Below are 16,478 nucleotides of genomic sequence, written 5' to 3' on the forward strand. Positions count from 1 at the left end.
GGCAACATTCAGCGTCACTTTGACATTTGACACTTTGACAGTAATTTGGTGGCTTTAAGTTTTCTAGAAATAAAGTCACGCATTTTGTATAATCTAGTAATCGCATATATCAGTGTACAAACTTAAATGTTGCTGTTTTGTTTACCAGTTTATATGTTCGTGTTTTTAAGTTATTATGGATAACTTCTTTGAAGAATGTCCCAGGAAAGTTTGTATACAAACATTACAAACAATCAAAACTCCATCACCCGTTTGGGTCAACGGAAAAATTGAGCAAACAGTTGGAACAAACATTTTAATTCTAAATGATGGAACAGGCAGGGTTAAAATTTCGAATTGCGATTCTAGTGACAGCCTGGGAGATAGAAGTTGGATTGTTAAAGGTAGATAATATATTTATTGTATTCTTGTAAACCTCACTTTTTAAATACATACCTACACCAAAAATATTTTTAATCAACTATGTGTAATATTTTATCAAATTATTTATTATTTTTTTTTTTTTTTTTTTTTGCACCACAACAGACCAGGAGGCTCAATTACAGTGGTGAATTACATCACAGAATTATTTATTAGAATAAAAGGAAACAATATTTAAGAATAATTTCTTGTCATTTCAGGTTCTCACTGTTGCGTGATTGGCATGTTAGTAAATACAAAAGGGTTGGCGGAAATTGTCCCAGCCAAATTAATAAATATACCCCAAGGAGAAATTAACATTCAGTCTTGGATCTCAGAGGTGAAAGATCTGAACTTATATCTAGAAGGGAAAATACTTCCTGATATTAATGCTTGATTACTACTAAATATTATAAGAATTGGAAACTTGTTTTTATCAAATAAAATATTTTCAGTAGCGATGCTAGTTTATTTACGTTTATGTTCATCCTATAATCTCTAAAAAACAAATTGTTGCAAAAATGTACATATTATCGGGAACTCAAGACTTTGTGGACTGTAGCTGAATTCACAAGGTAAAGGTTTGGTAGTAAATATTTATTTACAATTACTGAGGTGTTAACAATGGTGTCTTCAAACTACAATATTTCCTAGGCAGCTGTTAACTTGCCTGTACCTGATAATTATTGATATATTCGGTACCCTATACACTAGAAAATATAGATAAAGGAATGACAATCATTTTATTAGGTAAGTACGTATCATTGTAAATTTTGTTGTAATTGTAGAACAATGGAGAATGTGCGAAAAAGGCGAATTTGACTGATATTTGATCATGAAAAGGTGTTACAAAGGCTTTATTTCCCAGGTTTAAAAAAAAATTAACTGTTCCCTTGTAAAGCTAAGAAAATAACATGCATTGTTGTTCTACGATAATGACAATTTGTTATATAATTTTTTGGAAGGAAAAAGGTAAAGTAAGTGTGTAAATTAGAAGCGTGCAATGAGGTTTTCGATTAGGGAAGCAGTCACTTGATACATGCATAGGTAAAATGAGTGCCTACTGCTAACACAGAAATTCAAATTAAGTGCTTTGAAATAAACTAAAAAGCAATTTTATGGCATAATTTCAGTATAAAAGAGTTATATTTCATAGTTTAATATTATAATACCACCGTGTCGACACATTTAAGTGCTAATTTTGTTATAAAACCGTTACAATCATGGAAAATAAACCTGGATATGTTTGGTAGAAATGGTTCCACGAATACTAAAGATCTCTATTTGCGCATGCGCGAACTTGTGAAATTCTGTACTGAGGAGCCGCCTTAAAGGAACTAAAACACTTACGCAGTTCCATATTCCAGAATCAGACTGAGCGCAGTGCATTTCATTCCAGTCCACGGATAACTGTGCAGTCGGAAGGTCGTGTCCGGGGTTGTTGCAATCTTTTAGAAGTTATTTGAATGAACATAGAAAACATCTCAGATCGATACGATTAAAACAACAAACCGATAACAAAATATTTCTCTTAGTTATTTAAAGGATTGGTTAACTTAGAGCCGATTTTAAAATAAAAGGAAAATAGGTACTGATTGTTAAGAGGTAACATTTTTAGGGAAACATTGGTTCCATCCAATATATGGACAGACTTACTTACGTGTAGGTCTAACCCTAACCCATCAGCCTATTAATGCTTGTTGTTTTTTTTATAAATTATGGAATATTAGGATATTGGTTTATATTTTTCTACCTTTTACCATTTAGCAATAAGAATTTTCAATAAGTAGCCTGATCGATTGCCTCTCCTCCAGCTTTACAAAAAATATGACGATCTTTTAAATGGTCAATGGCGATTTAGAGTCGTTAGCCTTTTTTATATTATTTCATTTTTCCACTAAAAATTTTCCCGAAGGAGTGAGATTTTTTTCGGGAAAAAAAGTAGCCTATGATGCTTGTCAGCTCTTCGGCTATCCCATCGAGCGGTCCCTCAGTTGCGACGAGAAAGAAACACTCACAAACTTACGCATTTATAATAATATTAGTATGGATTATTTTTAAAATCTACATGTTCAGTTTTAGCAGGAAATAAATGAAAGAAAAATAAAAACTATTGTATATTTTTATTATCATTCAAATATTGTATAAATTATCTGACAAATAAATATTATTAACATTAATATAAAAAGAAAATACCCTTTTTGATAAATTTATTTTGATTGCTTGTAGTAACAAAAAACGTAATTTGAAATATTATTTACATGAAAAGTCTATGTGAATTTTCTGCAAATATTTTATAAAACTATGTATGTACATTTTGAATTACTATTTTGAGAGCCTATCGCTTTTACATATAGGTACATACATACATTACTTAGTCTCACATTTAAAAAATACAATAATAAAGGAATGTCTGTTGAATGTTATCAAAACATATTGTCACCTCCATTTTCGTTACATGTAACTCTGAGATAAAATTTTACAAGAGATGATAAGAACTATATTGGCTTTATTGGTAGAAAAAATATACATCCAGTACATAATTATAAATATGTTTGTCATTTTTAGAAATTTCAAAACAGGTACAAACAATAAATAATATTTTAATTTTATATAAATTCTTAGAGTTTAAGAGCAAAAATATTAAAATTGAAAATTCAAATACCTTTGAAAGATAACCACCAAAAATTTTCAAGGGGCAAAAAATAGTAAATATGCAAAGTTGGTTATCATAAATCAAATACATAGATACTTCTATTGACAACTTTAGACAAAACGGTGTCAACTTCTTTAATAGTATAGTTTATTTTATTTTTAAATAGAGCTGAATTATAAAAACTGAAAAATGTTGAAGGAAATTCAGATTTATAAATATGTTTGCTTAATTTTTTTTTATTCAACCTTAATTTTTAAACCTGTATATTTAAGTTAATTTGGCCAAGGTGATAATATATTTTAAGAATGAAATTCAACATGGATCAAATTTTTATTCTAATTTATTTGCAGCTGGTAACAGCATTCATTAAACAAGTGTATGTAGTTATTTATTTAGGGTAAATTCATTTTATTGTGATGAGTATTTTTACATAAAAAATAATGTATTAAAATTACTACATAATTGTTTTATTAGTATTATTAAATTTATTACAATATGTTCATATTTACTGTAGATATGTTGTTGTTGCCAATCAACATACCTACACCTCTTATAATATAGAATGTAAATAAAATATATATGTATTGCGTTGATTTTGTTTTTATTGCACTCATAATACCTGGCAAGTAAATTGGTATTTTTTAAGGACCTTTATATACAGGTGTTCTTAAAACCCTGTCACATCCGAAACCACGATGATCAGTATGGGCAAGAAGATATATTAGCATATTCAAAAAATATTTAGAATGCAGATTTTTTTTAAAATAAAATATTAAAAAAATAAATGGTTGCTTACTTTTGCAACCATTGGTTGGGAGAAGCAAGGGGGGCGTGGCCATGTGGTTGACCGTGGATCAGACTCCCCCCTCCCCTCTCCTCGCTTCACCCTTGCAGAAGTAAGCAACCATTTGTTTTTTTTAATATTTTATTTTTGTAAATTTTATTCATTCTAAAAATTTATTTTAATGTGCCAATATGTCTTCTTCCTCATACTGATCATCGTGGTTTCGGATGTGACAGGGTTTAAAGAACACCTGTATATGATATATAGAGTTTTTTCACAGTGAATAAAAATTCAATAAACAAATTATGTAAATATGTACTTCTGATAAATTAAAATTATTTAAGTTATAAATGAATATTCAACAACATTATTTTTAATTAGCAATGAAAACAGATTTTAATTTATTCATCGGAATAATCTAACATTTATTACCAAAGTAACAATAAATATATCTTTAATAGAAAAGCATTTGAAAGCAAACTTGAATTATAAATTAATTAACTAATAACTATGAGCATAAATAATTTATGAAATATCAATCAAGTCTTGAATATGTATGACACCTTATTTTGAAAAATATTTATATTTGAATATGTCATGTCAATAGCCAATTGTACTGCTTTCTTAAAAAAACATGACATTATTTTGAATATGTCTAAATATTTGCAGACAAGTACTTAATTTAACCAACTAAAGTTTGATATTTAGAGATTTTTACACTCTTGGCGACTTTTTTTGATGAAATATAGACTAAAATCTCTTGAAATCATTTTATGTATTTATCCAACATAACACAAGTCATTTTAATTATGTTTGTAAAATAAATGGCAGGTAAGTTCATTGTTTCTTTTCAAATTATATTGGTCACATTAACAATTTTAATAAAAAATTACCTTTATAATTATTATATGGATTAATAAGTCTCACTCCTTTTTATAATAAACCATCTCTTAAGATTACGGAATTTGAAATTATTTTTAACATTCTTATAATTAAAAATAAATAAAGGTGAAAATCTCATGTATTCATAAATATTATTTCGAGTGAATCTCTTAACTGAGAATTTTTCAACAGTGTTAGTGTAATTACAATTAATGGAATAGAATAAACATGTAGTGTCATTCAACTAGTGGGTTATTTTCGCTATATTGTAAAAATGTACAACTCATTAATCACTCGACCCGAATCTCAAAGTAAATTTGAATTGCCTACCGGACCAATTAGCAGAAGACACGGTTTTTCAAGTGCTGTATTGAATACTAACATGATGATACTGGTTGATGATAGTAAAATTTTAGATTAGAGATAAGAAATTTAAGCTAGATTTGTTTTGGACAAGAGAAAATCCACCGGAAACTAACTTTCATCTAAATAGATTGAAGCATATATTTTCAGCTTTAAGCTGCTCTCTTTAAACTAAATAATAATGATAGTAAAACTAAAATAATTAAAATATGTAAGCACTTCTTCATTGGAGAAAAGAAGCTATAGGACTTGCTCACGAAAATGAAGACTTCAAAGTGTAAAAATATAGTGTTGAATTTCTATTTATTTTTTAGTACAATTATTTATCGGCATATTTTTTTTTAATGCACTTAATTATAATTTTCTAATTCCGTATTATAAACGCACCGAACAAACTATTACATGATTATTTTTAGTTTGGTGCGATCTAGTTTTAGTTATTTTTTGTAACACATGTTTTATTTATATTTTGAAAAATTAAATAAAACATGTGTTTATAGGTTTAAATTACAGTAGTAAATAAGCGAAAGAATGCCAGTCAAAATAAAATGTGAGAGTGTGTGTGGTACAGTGTACTCTAATACACAATTTCTATTCTTTTGGAAGTTTTCTTTAATAATAAAAAAATATATATCCTGAACTTGTGAGCTTTTTCTAATCTAACCTTAATGTGTACAACATACAACCGTACCAATGGCAAGCTTTGACTTTAAGCTATTTTTATGTAGCAATTTTCACACATAACATAATTAAGGGGATGAATAAAATAAAATAAAATTTAACCAACAATGTCATACATATGAAACAAGGGATAAAAAAAAACGATTACCGATGAGGAGAAAAACAGAATTTCATAACTCAATGTAAACGGGATTAAAGCTGTACAATGTGTTACTTCAAGAGGTAAAAGAAATAGAAGGAATTGAATTATTTAAAATTAATTTGAAAAAATATGTTCTAGAGAAATCGAAAAAAAAACAGTAATGTTAATAAAAGTTTATATTAGTTCTTAAGATGTTATGAACTAATGTAATAAAGCATAAATAAATAAATAATATCTACTGCTAATTGGTATAGTAAATTGGCATTGCGCTAAATGCAAAACACTCGATATTTAGATTTATTTATTGTACAGAGAAACCACAAAATGATGTCCCCGCAATTTGCATTTTCATATCAATAAAAAAAATGGTTCAAACATTTCTTCATAAATTTTTCAACGAAAAATAATTTGGATTTTTTTTTTTTAGTACCCTCTTTTTACATTTTTTTTGCCGGTCCCTTAAAAAGGGTAATTTAGGGGTTTTACTGTATATTGGATCGGGCTAGTGGCCTCTCTTAAGCTCTCTTTACTTGGCATTATAGCTTATCCAAAAGGAAGCATTAAGCTCACTAAAAACCAGTACATATGTACTCAACTAAAATGCCTTGTCAGAACTTAACTGTTTTATACATATCATCATCAGCAGAAGCTTTAAATACTGTAAAGGACAAAGTGTAAATTACTGAATAGAGGAAAAATAATATTGAAATAACATCATTTGTTAATATACTAATATTAATTATCAATTTAAAATATGCATACGGCGATAAATGATATTTACATATTACGTAGTAAGAAAAACCTATTTTTTATATTTTTATAAGTCTCTTTTTTTGCTTGAACAATTTACACTTAGTCCCTTACACTGTTTCAAATTTCCACCAGCGATATTATTTGAGGACTTGCTGTATTCACAACTAAAACAATATGTCTATGTCGAATGTATTTGCCTTCCCTGCCAATGAATATAGATCAGATCATATCAGTATGTTGTTGCATTGCCACTTGTAATATATACCCACATAACAGAACAGTAAGTTGGTTGACACTGATTATACAACAAAACGTAACGTTAAATTAAATACTATAAGGTAAAGAATACCATTCGCATCATTCACTCATATATTATTTGTACTAAATCACAACAAACATTGATAGAGGGAATTCTCATTAACTTAACAACCGTTACCTCATTTGAAATGAAGTAATCAAACATATCATTGTTACAAATTTAACATTAACCTAGATAAATATTTACAGGGTGAATATTATATATTATGTAGTATGTAGTATGTACAAGGCTTAGCACCATAACTTTCTTACGGAGATAAGAACCGCTACCGATTAAGCTAACCTATTTTGTATAAAATGTAATAAAATTGCACCTGTTGATCAAATAATGGACAGAATAATAATGTGACGACTGTTATTACTAGGGAATATTATGATATCACACAGTTGCTTGGCTCTGGAGACGTAGAAGGGGAGGAAACGTCGCTTTCCTGCGGCTGGTACTTCATCTCCGCTAGTTTGGGAGAATCCTTCCTGTACACGGACTGCCGGGCCGAGTCGGAGTTATGCTGCGACCCGATGCTTCCGTCCTTGGGAACCGTTTCACTGATGGTCTCCTGCTGGAAGGACTTGGCGTGGTTACTCGCGCTGGAGGGTGTCTTCACTATTGAGTTCGCTTGCTGAGACTCTTTGGATTTCAAGATGGAGTTGAGGACTGCAGTCTGGTTTTGGACGGCAAGCATGAATGGCTTGTATCCGAGACTATAAATAATTTAAATATATTATTTTAGAACATCGTGATAGATAAATGGTTATGCTTAAAAATCTTAATCAGTAAAACACACCCCTGTGGGTGATGGTTATTTGTTTTTAACTTAATTAGTAAACTCACATTTTAATGATTTACCTACTGTTGAAATTCGGTGACTATTTTATGTAGGCATAAAAAATCATAACCTAACTCAATACTTAGTTAATATAGCGCCCTCTATGTTGAACAACACTACTTAGGACATTGATATTTTTTACGTTTCTAAGGGAATTTTTCGATGCACAGTGCACCAACAGATCGACAGATCTAAACGAAGAGGAAGAAGAAGATATTTTTTCTTATGTTTAAATGTTTTTTTTCATTACTTTAATCTATTCTCCATGTTCAAAATATTTCATGTCATTCCCGCTGCGCGGCACTAAATTAACATATTTTATTTATGAGTTTAAAAACGTATTTTTAAAATGACCATGAATTTATTACCGCTATACATAATGAATACTTAAGCTTTTTTATAATAAATTATTCACTCAAGATAAGAAAACTATGAAATATCAAATAAAATAAACAATATAAGCATGTCAATCATGATCTCCCAGTCGATCGTAAAGATTACCACAGTCCCATTTATTCATTTCACTAAAAAGAGAATTGGTTCCTTCAAGATTTTACAGACAGGTGTCAATAGTATGAATATTGAGCCACGTTTTAGGCCAAAAATCATTCTGATTTGAATATTATATCCCGAGAAATTGAAGTTTGAATTCTGGTTACCGCGCGCTTTAATATGCTCTGTCGTTGTTGTCAAGATTAATCCAATACAGATATTCAAAGAGCATACATACCACTCGGATTCAATCCAGACTTGCAGATCCTGAAAGGCCGTGATGAGTCGCGCGACGGCCCCCGCGGACACGTCGTGGGAGCGCGCGGCGCCCGTAGTTCGCAGGACGGCCATGGCGTCGCGCAGCACAAAGGCAGCCAGCACGGCCCACTCCAGGCAGCCGGCCTCCGTCAGCAGCTGCAGCAGGTAGCGCAGCCGCACCTCGGAGCGCGCGCTCGCCTCGCCCGGCTGCTGCGACAAGCGGTCCATAAGCGCCGCGTATGCGCGCTCCGCCGGGCCCCACGCGCTCGCCGCCTCCGCTGCGCTCACCACGCTCATCGCCCTGTCCTGCTATAGAGGAATCCATCAATATTTTTTTTCATGAATATAATGGCATTCAAAAGGAGACATAAAAAAAATGTACTCCTAAAACTACATAATATATTATGTTTAAACATAAAATAAAATTTATAGAGAGTATACATCGATAGTTCCTACATATGCTATCAAATTTGCATTTTGCGAGGTTTACAAGAGAGCATAAACAAAGCTTGATATTTTTTTAATAAGTTATCTTATGCTGTAGAATTATCAAACATGTGTCCATTCGATCGGCCTCGTATGTAGCGCGATTGCGTACCATGCAAGAGGTCCCAGGTTTGATTTCCGATGTGGTTGACATGAAATACTTATTTAAAAAGGTTTTTTTATAGTAGAATATTTCATAGTCCCTGGACTGGTACCTGAAGCGTTAGACTGATCATCTTACCTTTGTGTAACAAAAATGATTAAGATAGACTGCGATTGGTGTAACAATGCAGTGCCCTATGGACCATTAGGTGCGGAAAGGGAATGGCGATGGCGTATATTGTATATTGTATTTCAATATACACATGTTTGGCAATTCTACAGTTTCCGATAGCTTCTTTAAAAATTATCAACCTTTGGTTTGGCAAAACCTCGCAATATGCAGTTTCGATGGTACACATAGGGACCATCAAAATTATATTATTTTATGCTGTACAAACATTAAAAACAGAGAAATCATTGCAATAAAAATAATGTTTTATACTTAATTAAATTAATCTTTAAAAAACGTATTTTTGAGAATGATTTAATTTGAATAGTAATTGTTGTTTAAAAAATATCTACACCACAGGTAAATTTATTGGCCAAAGCTATGGTTTCCTAAGAAAGCAGTGCCGTAATCAGATGTTTTAATTATGCTAAACGGTGTGCATTTCAAGGTTTAATGTAAATTTCACAATGTTCATGATTCCCTTACAAAATTTCATCATTTTAAATAGTCCAAATAACATTAGCATTCATTATCAGACACAAAAATGTTCACCGCTACACGAGAAAAAACATTCCCAAACTGTTTGTACGCACTACTTTCTAAGGAAACCATAGCTTAAAGGATCGAGGAATGTTGTGCATAGTATAGACAAACCTGCATGTCATGGTGCAGTCCAGTGCCCATTGCCAGAGACACATATCCACTGTCTCCCCCATAGCTGGCGTGCTCCGTGGGAGAGGGGGTGGAGGGAACTGTAGCGTTGCTGCCCTTCCTATGCGAGAGCTGGGACAGCGGCTGTTGCAGCACCGGATACGGCCAGTTGAAGTCGTCGTGAAGTTGCTTGAGGCAGCTGACCGCGTTGTCGACGCGGGCAGCCCTCTCCCTCTCTGTGGCGAGCCATGCCACCAGATGGAAGTCGAGGCGGGAAGCAAAGTGACCTAGCTGCCACATCTTGCCGCTGGCGAGCAGTCGACGGGCGTGGCGCTGCAGCATGACGTCTATGAAGAATTCTTCCGCAGTTCCCGAACAAGATTCTCTGAGGAAAGAAATTATGTAGTTATAAAATCTCTCTCTACTGAAATATATGCATGTATGTACTATATGTAAGATTAGTTTTTATATATTTTTATTATCTTTTTCTTATTACTTCATTTTCAATTTTTTGCTACTTTTGTGTAAAATATATGTCTGTTTTTTATATATAAATGTATGTAAAACATGTAAAAGCCTACAAGGCGTTTAAACAAATAAATAAATACACAGCCTATGTGAAACTGAAGTAATTATATGATAGAAGAAGATATTGTGTCTTTATAGAAAACAGTCAGCAACAAACGTATCCCATTATGTTAGTCATATAAGACTTACTTCAAACCATCTAACTACGGTCCAATCGGAAATTAAATATTCCAAAAAAGAAGAAAGTTATGGTATATATGTATATTGGAATGAGCTGTGTTTGCAAATAATACCCTCATACGTGTCCATATGAGTGGATCCTATGAGAAAATAGTGTCCGCAAACATGTTGAAAGAGAGTTCTCAATCCCTCGTGTTAAAATACCGCAGCAAAAAAATCCACAGATGTGACAATAACGTACTTGTCAGTGCGTCCTGTAGGGACAGACTTCTTCCTCCTATTGACAGACTGGTTGGCGGCACTCATGTTGGTTTGTGTTGTGGTCACCATCTCACTGACACTGTGCTTGGAGTTCTCGACAGTCACCCGCGGTGTTACCGTAGTACTGAAACTACGACCCCGACTCACCTTAGTAAACACAAACATATGATTTTCACTAAAATTCAAATATTTTTAGTACATAATATAATTATGTCCATCCAAAGGACGTACATACTAAAAATAAACCTTATAAAGTTTCAATAAAACTCTAGATGGATTAACAAGATTTTATATAATATTTGTGGGTAAAAGTAGTTACTATTATGTACTACGTACTTCAAAAAATAATATTTACTATCATCAAGTGATTTCCCTGAAGGGACAGCAGAAAGGATGGGACACCACTAATATCTATTTTGCAATAAAATCTTAGCATCTTTGACTCATAAATAATTTTTGCTATGCATTTTGCATTTGACGTGACGATTTTTTTTAAGAGAATCTATTTTAGAGGCTTATCAGCAGCAGAAAGATAGAATATGGGAAGAAAATATAGGCCACTTTTTTATTTAAAGATAAACAAATTGTGTAACGTTCAACCTCTTAACCCCTCCTCTTCCTAACCCCCCCCCCGCACATTCTGCAACATATCGCTTAATATTATGAACCTAACTTTTGTGCATGTTAGGACATTGTAGTATTTGAATCCCCTTTAACTCTGCATTTAATTTATGTATTTTTCATGACGGTGATGGTAAAGGTGAAATTGTATTTTATAGTATTTGCATGTTGGTGTAGTGAGTGTCCTGACGAAGAGACGGGTGGGTCTCGAAACCAGTAGATATAAAAAGTCAGTCAGCGGTTAAATACTAATATTTACTAACATTAAGTAAATTAATGTTTTAAACTAACCTGCATACTGCCCAAGATAACAGACAAGTCTTCTGCATTAGGACTGACAGGCGCAGTTTGTGGGTTGATGGAGAATTTGGAACTCATAATGACTGATGTTCGGGGTGATTCCACATCGTTTGGATCTAAAATCAGACACATTTTACCAAAAATTCAATGAATTTGGATTAAACTTCTATTCTATTTTTTCGTCAATAAATTTTTCTGATAGCAAATTGTAATACAACATCGACAATATCGTCCGTATACTGGCAAAACCCTCTAAATGAGAGAAAAATCACTTTGAATTTTTTAATCAACAGTTTTTTCAAAATATTTTGGACTTGATAAATACTTATGTAACCATCTTAGTTTCATTAAATTGTTTCAATGGATAAGATTTTTAAAATTAATATCAGTAAATGAAAGTTGTATGTGTTTATTCATGACAACTTTGAAACTAAACCTCAGCGGATTTAAAGGATTTTATCAGCAGGCTTATTCTGTCACAATTTCATTTCGTAAGTTCGTAAGTTCGTTCGTTCGTCACATATACATCTCACTCTAACGCAATCGAAATCGTATTTTGCCCTCATTTCCTCTCATACGATATGAATGAATTTACAAAACAAATTAGTTTCTGAATAAGGCCACAGTTGATAAAGCTATAAAAATCGCATATAACTGCATTTATAACTTGTTATCTAAATGTTGTCATTTAGAGCAGCATTTCCCTACCGCCGGGTACTGATCCGTTGAGATTTTCTGCTGGGCGCAGAAATACCTGTCGCCCGTATTACAATTCCTGTACTAAAAAAAATGACATTTGTTATTTTTATGCCTGTTATAATATAATATTAAAAACCAATAAACAAAATGCTACATAAATGAAAGTTTTTATACCTGCGTTTACCAGTCTGCAAAATTTTTCTCCTATTTTCAAAATGCTGGGAAACAGTGATTTAGAGGGTTTTGCCAGTATACAAAAAACACATAATACTCACCGATTGCCCTTAAAAATCTAACAAGATCTCTGGCGAGGTCCCACCGAGAACTCTGAAGAGCAGTATCCAGTAAAACAGTTGCCAACTGTCGACTGACCGATGAACTCTCCAAATTCTGTTCACATTTTAAAAAAGACATTGAGGTATTTTAACAAATAATCATGTTTAAACTAATTTGATGGCAATTGCAATTTTAAAAGACTTTTAAGAAAAATAATTTTATTTCAAAAAACCATTGAGAAAAAAATTTTTAGGCTCCTATTTACCTGTAAAATAATGAGATAGGACGCAGCTGTATCCAACATTTTTCTGCTCAGGCACATTTGAAATAATTCTTTTGGCTTCCCAGCGGCAGAGAACAAGTAAGTCCAGAGAGCTATTTCTGTTTTTCGAGCACATTGTACTATCGTCTAAAATAATACAATTAAAGCTTTAAATATTTTAATGAATATTAGTCATAACAATAAATTTATCCAGAAGACAATGAGAGATTAATTAAAGAAAACGAACTAACCTGAAGGTAAACGGGAAACTCTTGAATAAACTCAATAACGCTGGGTAGTTGAGCGTCAGGTATTGGTTCTTTACTTGTTGCCTCCTCTTCTAAAACCTTTGACAAAATATTGATGGATTTTAATAAAATTCTAGAACATAAAAAAAAATTTAAAAGGGATGGTCCATTTATAGCTCAGCAGATTACATATATGTAAATATTATTTTGATGTAGCATTATTACTCATACTCTTCACTGTAAGCTAGTAGAAAGAGTACTGTATTCAACACTTTTATTACAGATTATTTGCTAGCTGCGAAAAGCACATGCTCACTCTAAATAAATGTTTAGTGGCCTTTAAGTAAGACTGTAAATCCGATTTTAATATTTTTTTAAGTTTCATAAGGATTATGCGCAGCAAAAATACATATGGTGACCATCGCCAGCATTGGAAGAATGTTACTACAGTAAAACCTTGTTATTACGTTCCTTGATTTTACGTTTTCCCACTTTTTACACCAAAATATTTAGGTTCCATTTTTTCCATACATTCTCATTCAAATATTCCCCCCAATGAACGTTGTTTACATTTTTCATAAACCCCGGTTTTACATTGAAATTTAAAAAAACTCATTCGATCTGTCAAAAAACATGCCGCGCAGTGCGTGAATGGAGAATAAAATCGAGGTAAATATAAAAATGTGTAAATTATTGTCTCTAACTAAATTCAAAGTAGGTGCAGTGTAATTAAACATTTTGTTTAAGTGACGCATGTTTAGGAAGAATAAAGTCTTTACATCAATAAATTACAATGCAGAAAGTTTAAAACTTTGGCAATAGAAATATTATTTGAAGTTATAAACATAATATGAAAAGAAGATAGTTTAAACGGTTATTATAAAAGTGTGAAACAGTGTTGCCGCGATGTAAATGACAGTTGAAGTTTTGTGGTGCCATACTAAAAAAAGTGATACCATATAAATAAAAGAAACATTTTCGTGTTTTTAAGGTTGAGTAACTGAATAAAATTATTTGAACATGTTTTTTTTTAAATTCAATAAAAAATAACACATTGTAGTATTGCTTGAAAAAATACAAAATATTTCAAAGTAAATAATTGGTAAATATAAATAATACCCAATTATGACAGTTCTTACAATTTTTCTGCAGTATATTTAGTATAGTCTAGTACAGAGGTTCCCAAACTTTTTTGTGTTGTAGACCCCTTGCCATGTTTTTCGGTTTTTGGTAGACCCCCTACTTACCTGATATTGATTTTTCGTAAATTTCTAGCTGAAGTGCAGTTTAGTGTTAAAAACTTGAAGTTAAAACAAATGTTAAGTTTTATACATTTATTAATTGAATTTAAACTAAAACTATTCAAAATAAAATATTGTATCTGTTATATAAAATAAACGTAACATAAAATAAACTAAGCAACAAGTAAATGTTTTTAGTGGGAAGGATGAACCTGATGCTTTAATAATAAATTATCAACATTTGGCGTCAATTTTGTCAGGTTTAATCTTAAATCTATTCGGCCAATAATGTCCAGTCTGTGTCTTTTTTTCGTTAGAAGATTGGTAACAGCGCTGAACCCCCTTTCCACTAGGTATGACGATGGAAAGGAAATTAAAAAAATGCTCGCTATATTCCATAATACAGGATAAGTAACGGGTATGTTTTTTTGCAGCCAGAAATACTATCAGTGTATGTTGAGATCCACTATCGTGGACCCCCATTTTCATTTCATGGACCCCTAATTTTTTTTTTCGTTGACATAGACCCCTTGCAGGTTGTCATAGATTCCTGGGGGTCGATATAGACCACTTTGGGAATCACTGGTCTAGTACAATAATTATATTTTTATGTAATTTCATTTTTCCCATACATTTTTAATATCCTCACTTTAGAGTTTACCTCAGTTTTACACTTTTTTTGTTGCTCCCTTGAAAAATGTAAAACAGGGGTTTTACTGTATTTGAGTTTAAATAACAAATGTGTAACAGTGTTGCTATGTGATTACAATAATGTATTATTATAATACATACCTCGTGGAGTAATAATTCTAGTGAATGTGGAAAGTAGGGAAGAGTTGAGCAACTTCGGGCAATTTCCCAAGCATGGTAACCCAGATTCCTCCTGAGTAACTGTCTCAGTATTTGATGAAGGTAAACTTGACTCTTGGAATGTAAAAAAAAAAAAAATGTGTTTTAAATTCACCTTAAATGAAGCTACTAATAATCCTAAGAAAAACAATGCATACAATGTATTTTACAATCTCAATGCGATAAAGGGCCAGTTGCACAAAAAACTGGAATAATCTGGAGTCCCTATTTTAAAAAAGACAGAGTTGTTGGGGATAGTCCAGAGAAGAGCTACTAAAATGGTAGTTTCTCTAAGAAATAAATCGTACGAGGACCGCTTAAGGGAGCTCGCGTTAAGTTCACTGGAAGAGCGGAGGCAGCGTGGTGGCTTGATTGAAACGTTCAAAATCTTAACTGAGCAATATAATGTACCCAAGTTGAAATCAATGTTCACTATGAATGAAAACCGCCATCTCAGAGGTCATTCATTGAAACTCAACACTACCTCCTTCTCATCCAACCCCGGGAAGAACTTACTGACAAACAGAGTTGTGGAGAAATGGAATGGCCTTCCTTAGAAAGTGATTGGTGCTAGTTCAATGAATGTTAACTACATGCACTCATCAATTTATAATGTTTAATAACCATGTACACTTGATATTCACGCATCAGCTTAATAGCTGCTAGTGTATTATTATTATTATTAATAATAATAATAATAATAATGAGTAAGTTCAGTGCTACGTATAATTGTATATAAAAAATGTTATCTTACACGGGGTAAAAATAAGAACATTTAATTGTACCGCGAAGTTTCTCAAAAATTAATGAAAAAATTCATAAAAATGAACTACATCACAAGTTCTTCCAAATCAATCAATAATACAGTGTTGCGATAGATTTCCGGTTTCCAGAAAGCCAACTCACCAGTCAGCAGAACTTACCAACGAGAACTTGTGACTTCACAGGCGGAGAAATTTTAAAATTACAAAACTTTAAATAATCATACAACACATAAAAATATAATATAATATGTTTTTTTTTTTTTTTTGATAAACCACTGAACCTTCT

The 16,478-nt window shown here is 32.0% G+C and overlaps 2 protein-coding genes across 3 annotated transcripts in view; one reads left to right on the forward strand and one right to left on the reverse strand.

Annotated features, from left to right (window-relative positions):
* Positions 1-34: 34 nt before the first annotated feature.
* On the forward strand, positions 35-7,595 carry LOC148280539 (uncharacterized). Its single transcript, XM_088228223.1, has 2 exons — positions 35-383; positions 621-7,595. The coding sequence occupies exons 1-2, from the start codon at positions 176-178 to the stop codon at positions 794-796; spliced, it is 384 nt and encodes a 127-aa protein (XP_088084349.1). The 5' UTR covers positions 35-175; the 3' UTR covers positions 797-7,595.
* The window catches only part of Rich (Guanine nucleotide exchange factor subunit Rich), a 41,417-nt gene continuing 28,321 nt past the window's right edge, over positions 3,383-16,478 (reverse strand). The window contains exons 17-25 of one of the 2 annotated variants that reach the window (XM_088228220.1): positions 15,372-15,503; positions 13,342-13,437; positions 13,094-13,237; positions 12,828-12,942; positions 11,845-11,969; positions 10,913-11,079; positions 9,967-10,348; positions 8,536-8,861; positions 3,383-7,680 (exon numbers count right to left, since the gene is read on the reverse strand). In XM_088228220.1, the coding sequence (XP_088084346.1) occupies positions 7,350-7,680; positions 8,536-8,861; positions 9,967-10,348; positions 10,913-11,079; positions 11,845-11,969; positions 12,828-12,942; positions 13,094-13,237; positions 13,342-13,437; positions 15,372-15,503 (1,818 nt within the window). In that variant the 3' untranslated portion in view covers positions 3,383-7,349. Of the gene's footprint in view, positions 7,681-8,535; positions 8,865-9,966; positions 10,349-10,912; positions 11,080-11,844; positions 11,970-12,827; positions 12,943-13,093; positions 13,238-13,341; positions 13,438-15,371; positions 15,504-16,478 lie in introns of both variants that reach the window. The other variant, XM_088228219.1, reaches the window with a different exon arrangement.

The sequence above is a fragment of the Micrasema longulum genome, unplaced genomic scaffold (genome assembly GCF_059751315.1).
Source record: "Micrasema longulum isolate JH-2025_06_02 unplaced genomic scaffold, ASM5975131v1 h1tg000570l, whole genome shotgun sequence".
Classification (NCBI taxonomy): Eukaryota; Metazoa; Arthropoda; class Insecta; order Trichoptera; family Brachycentridae; genus Micrasema; species Micrasema longulum.

Bases quoted from the DNA above. Each gene is read 5' to 3' on its own strand.
- LOC148280539 (XM_088228223.1), top strand. From the start codon at position 176: ATGGATAACTTCTTTGAAGAATGTCCCAGGAAAGTTTGTATACAAACA. The intron at 384-620 runs GTAGATAATATA...TTGTCATTTCAG, and splicing joins TAGAAGTTGGATTGTTAAAG to GTTCTCACTGTTGCGTGATT.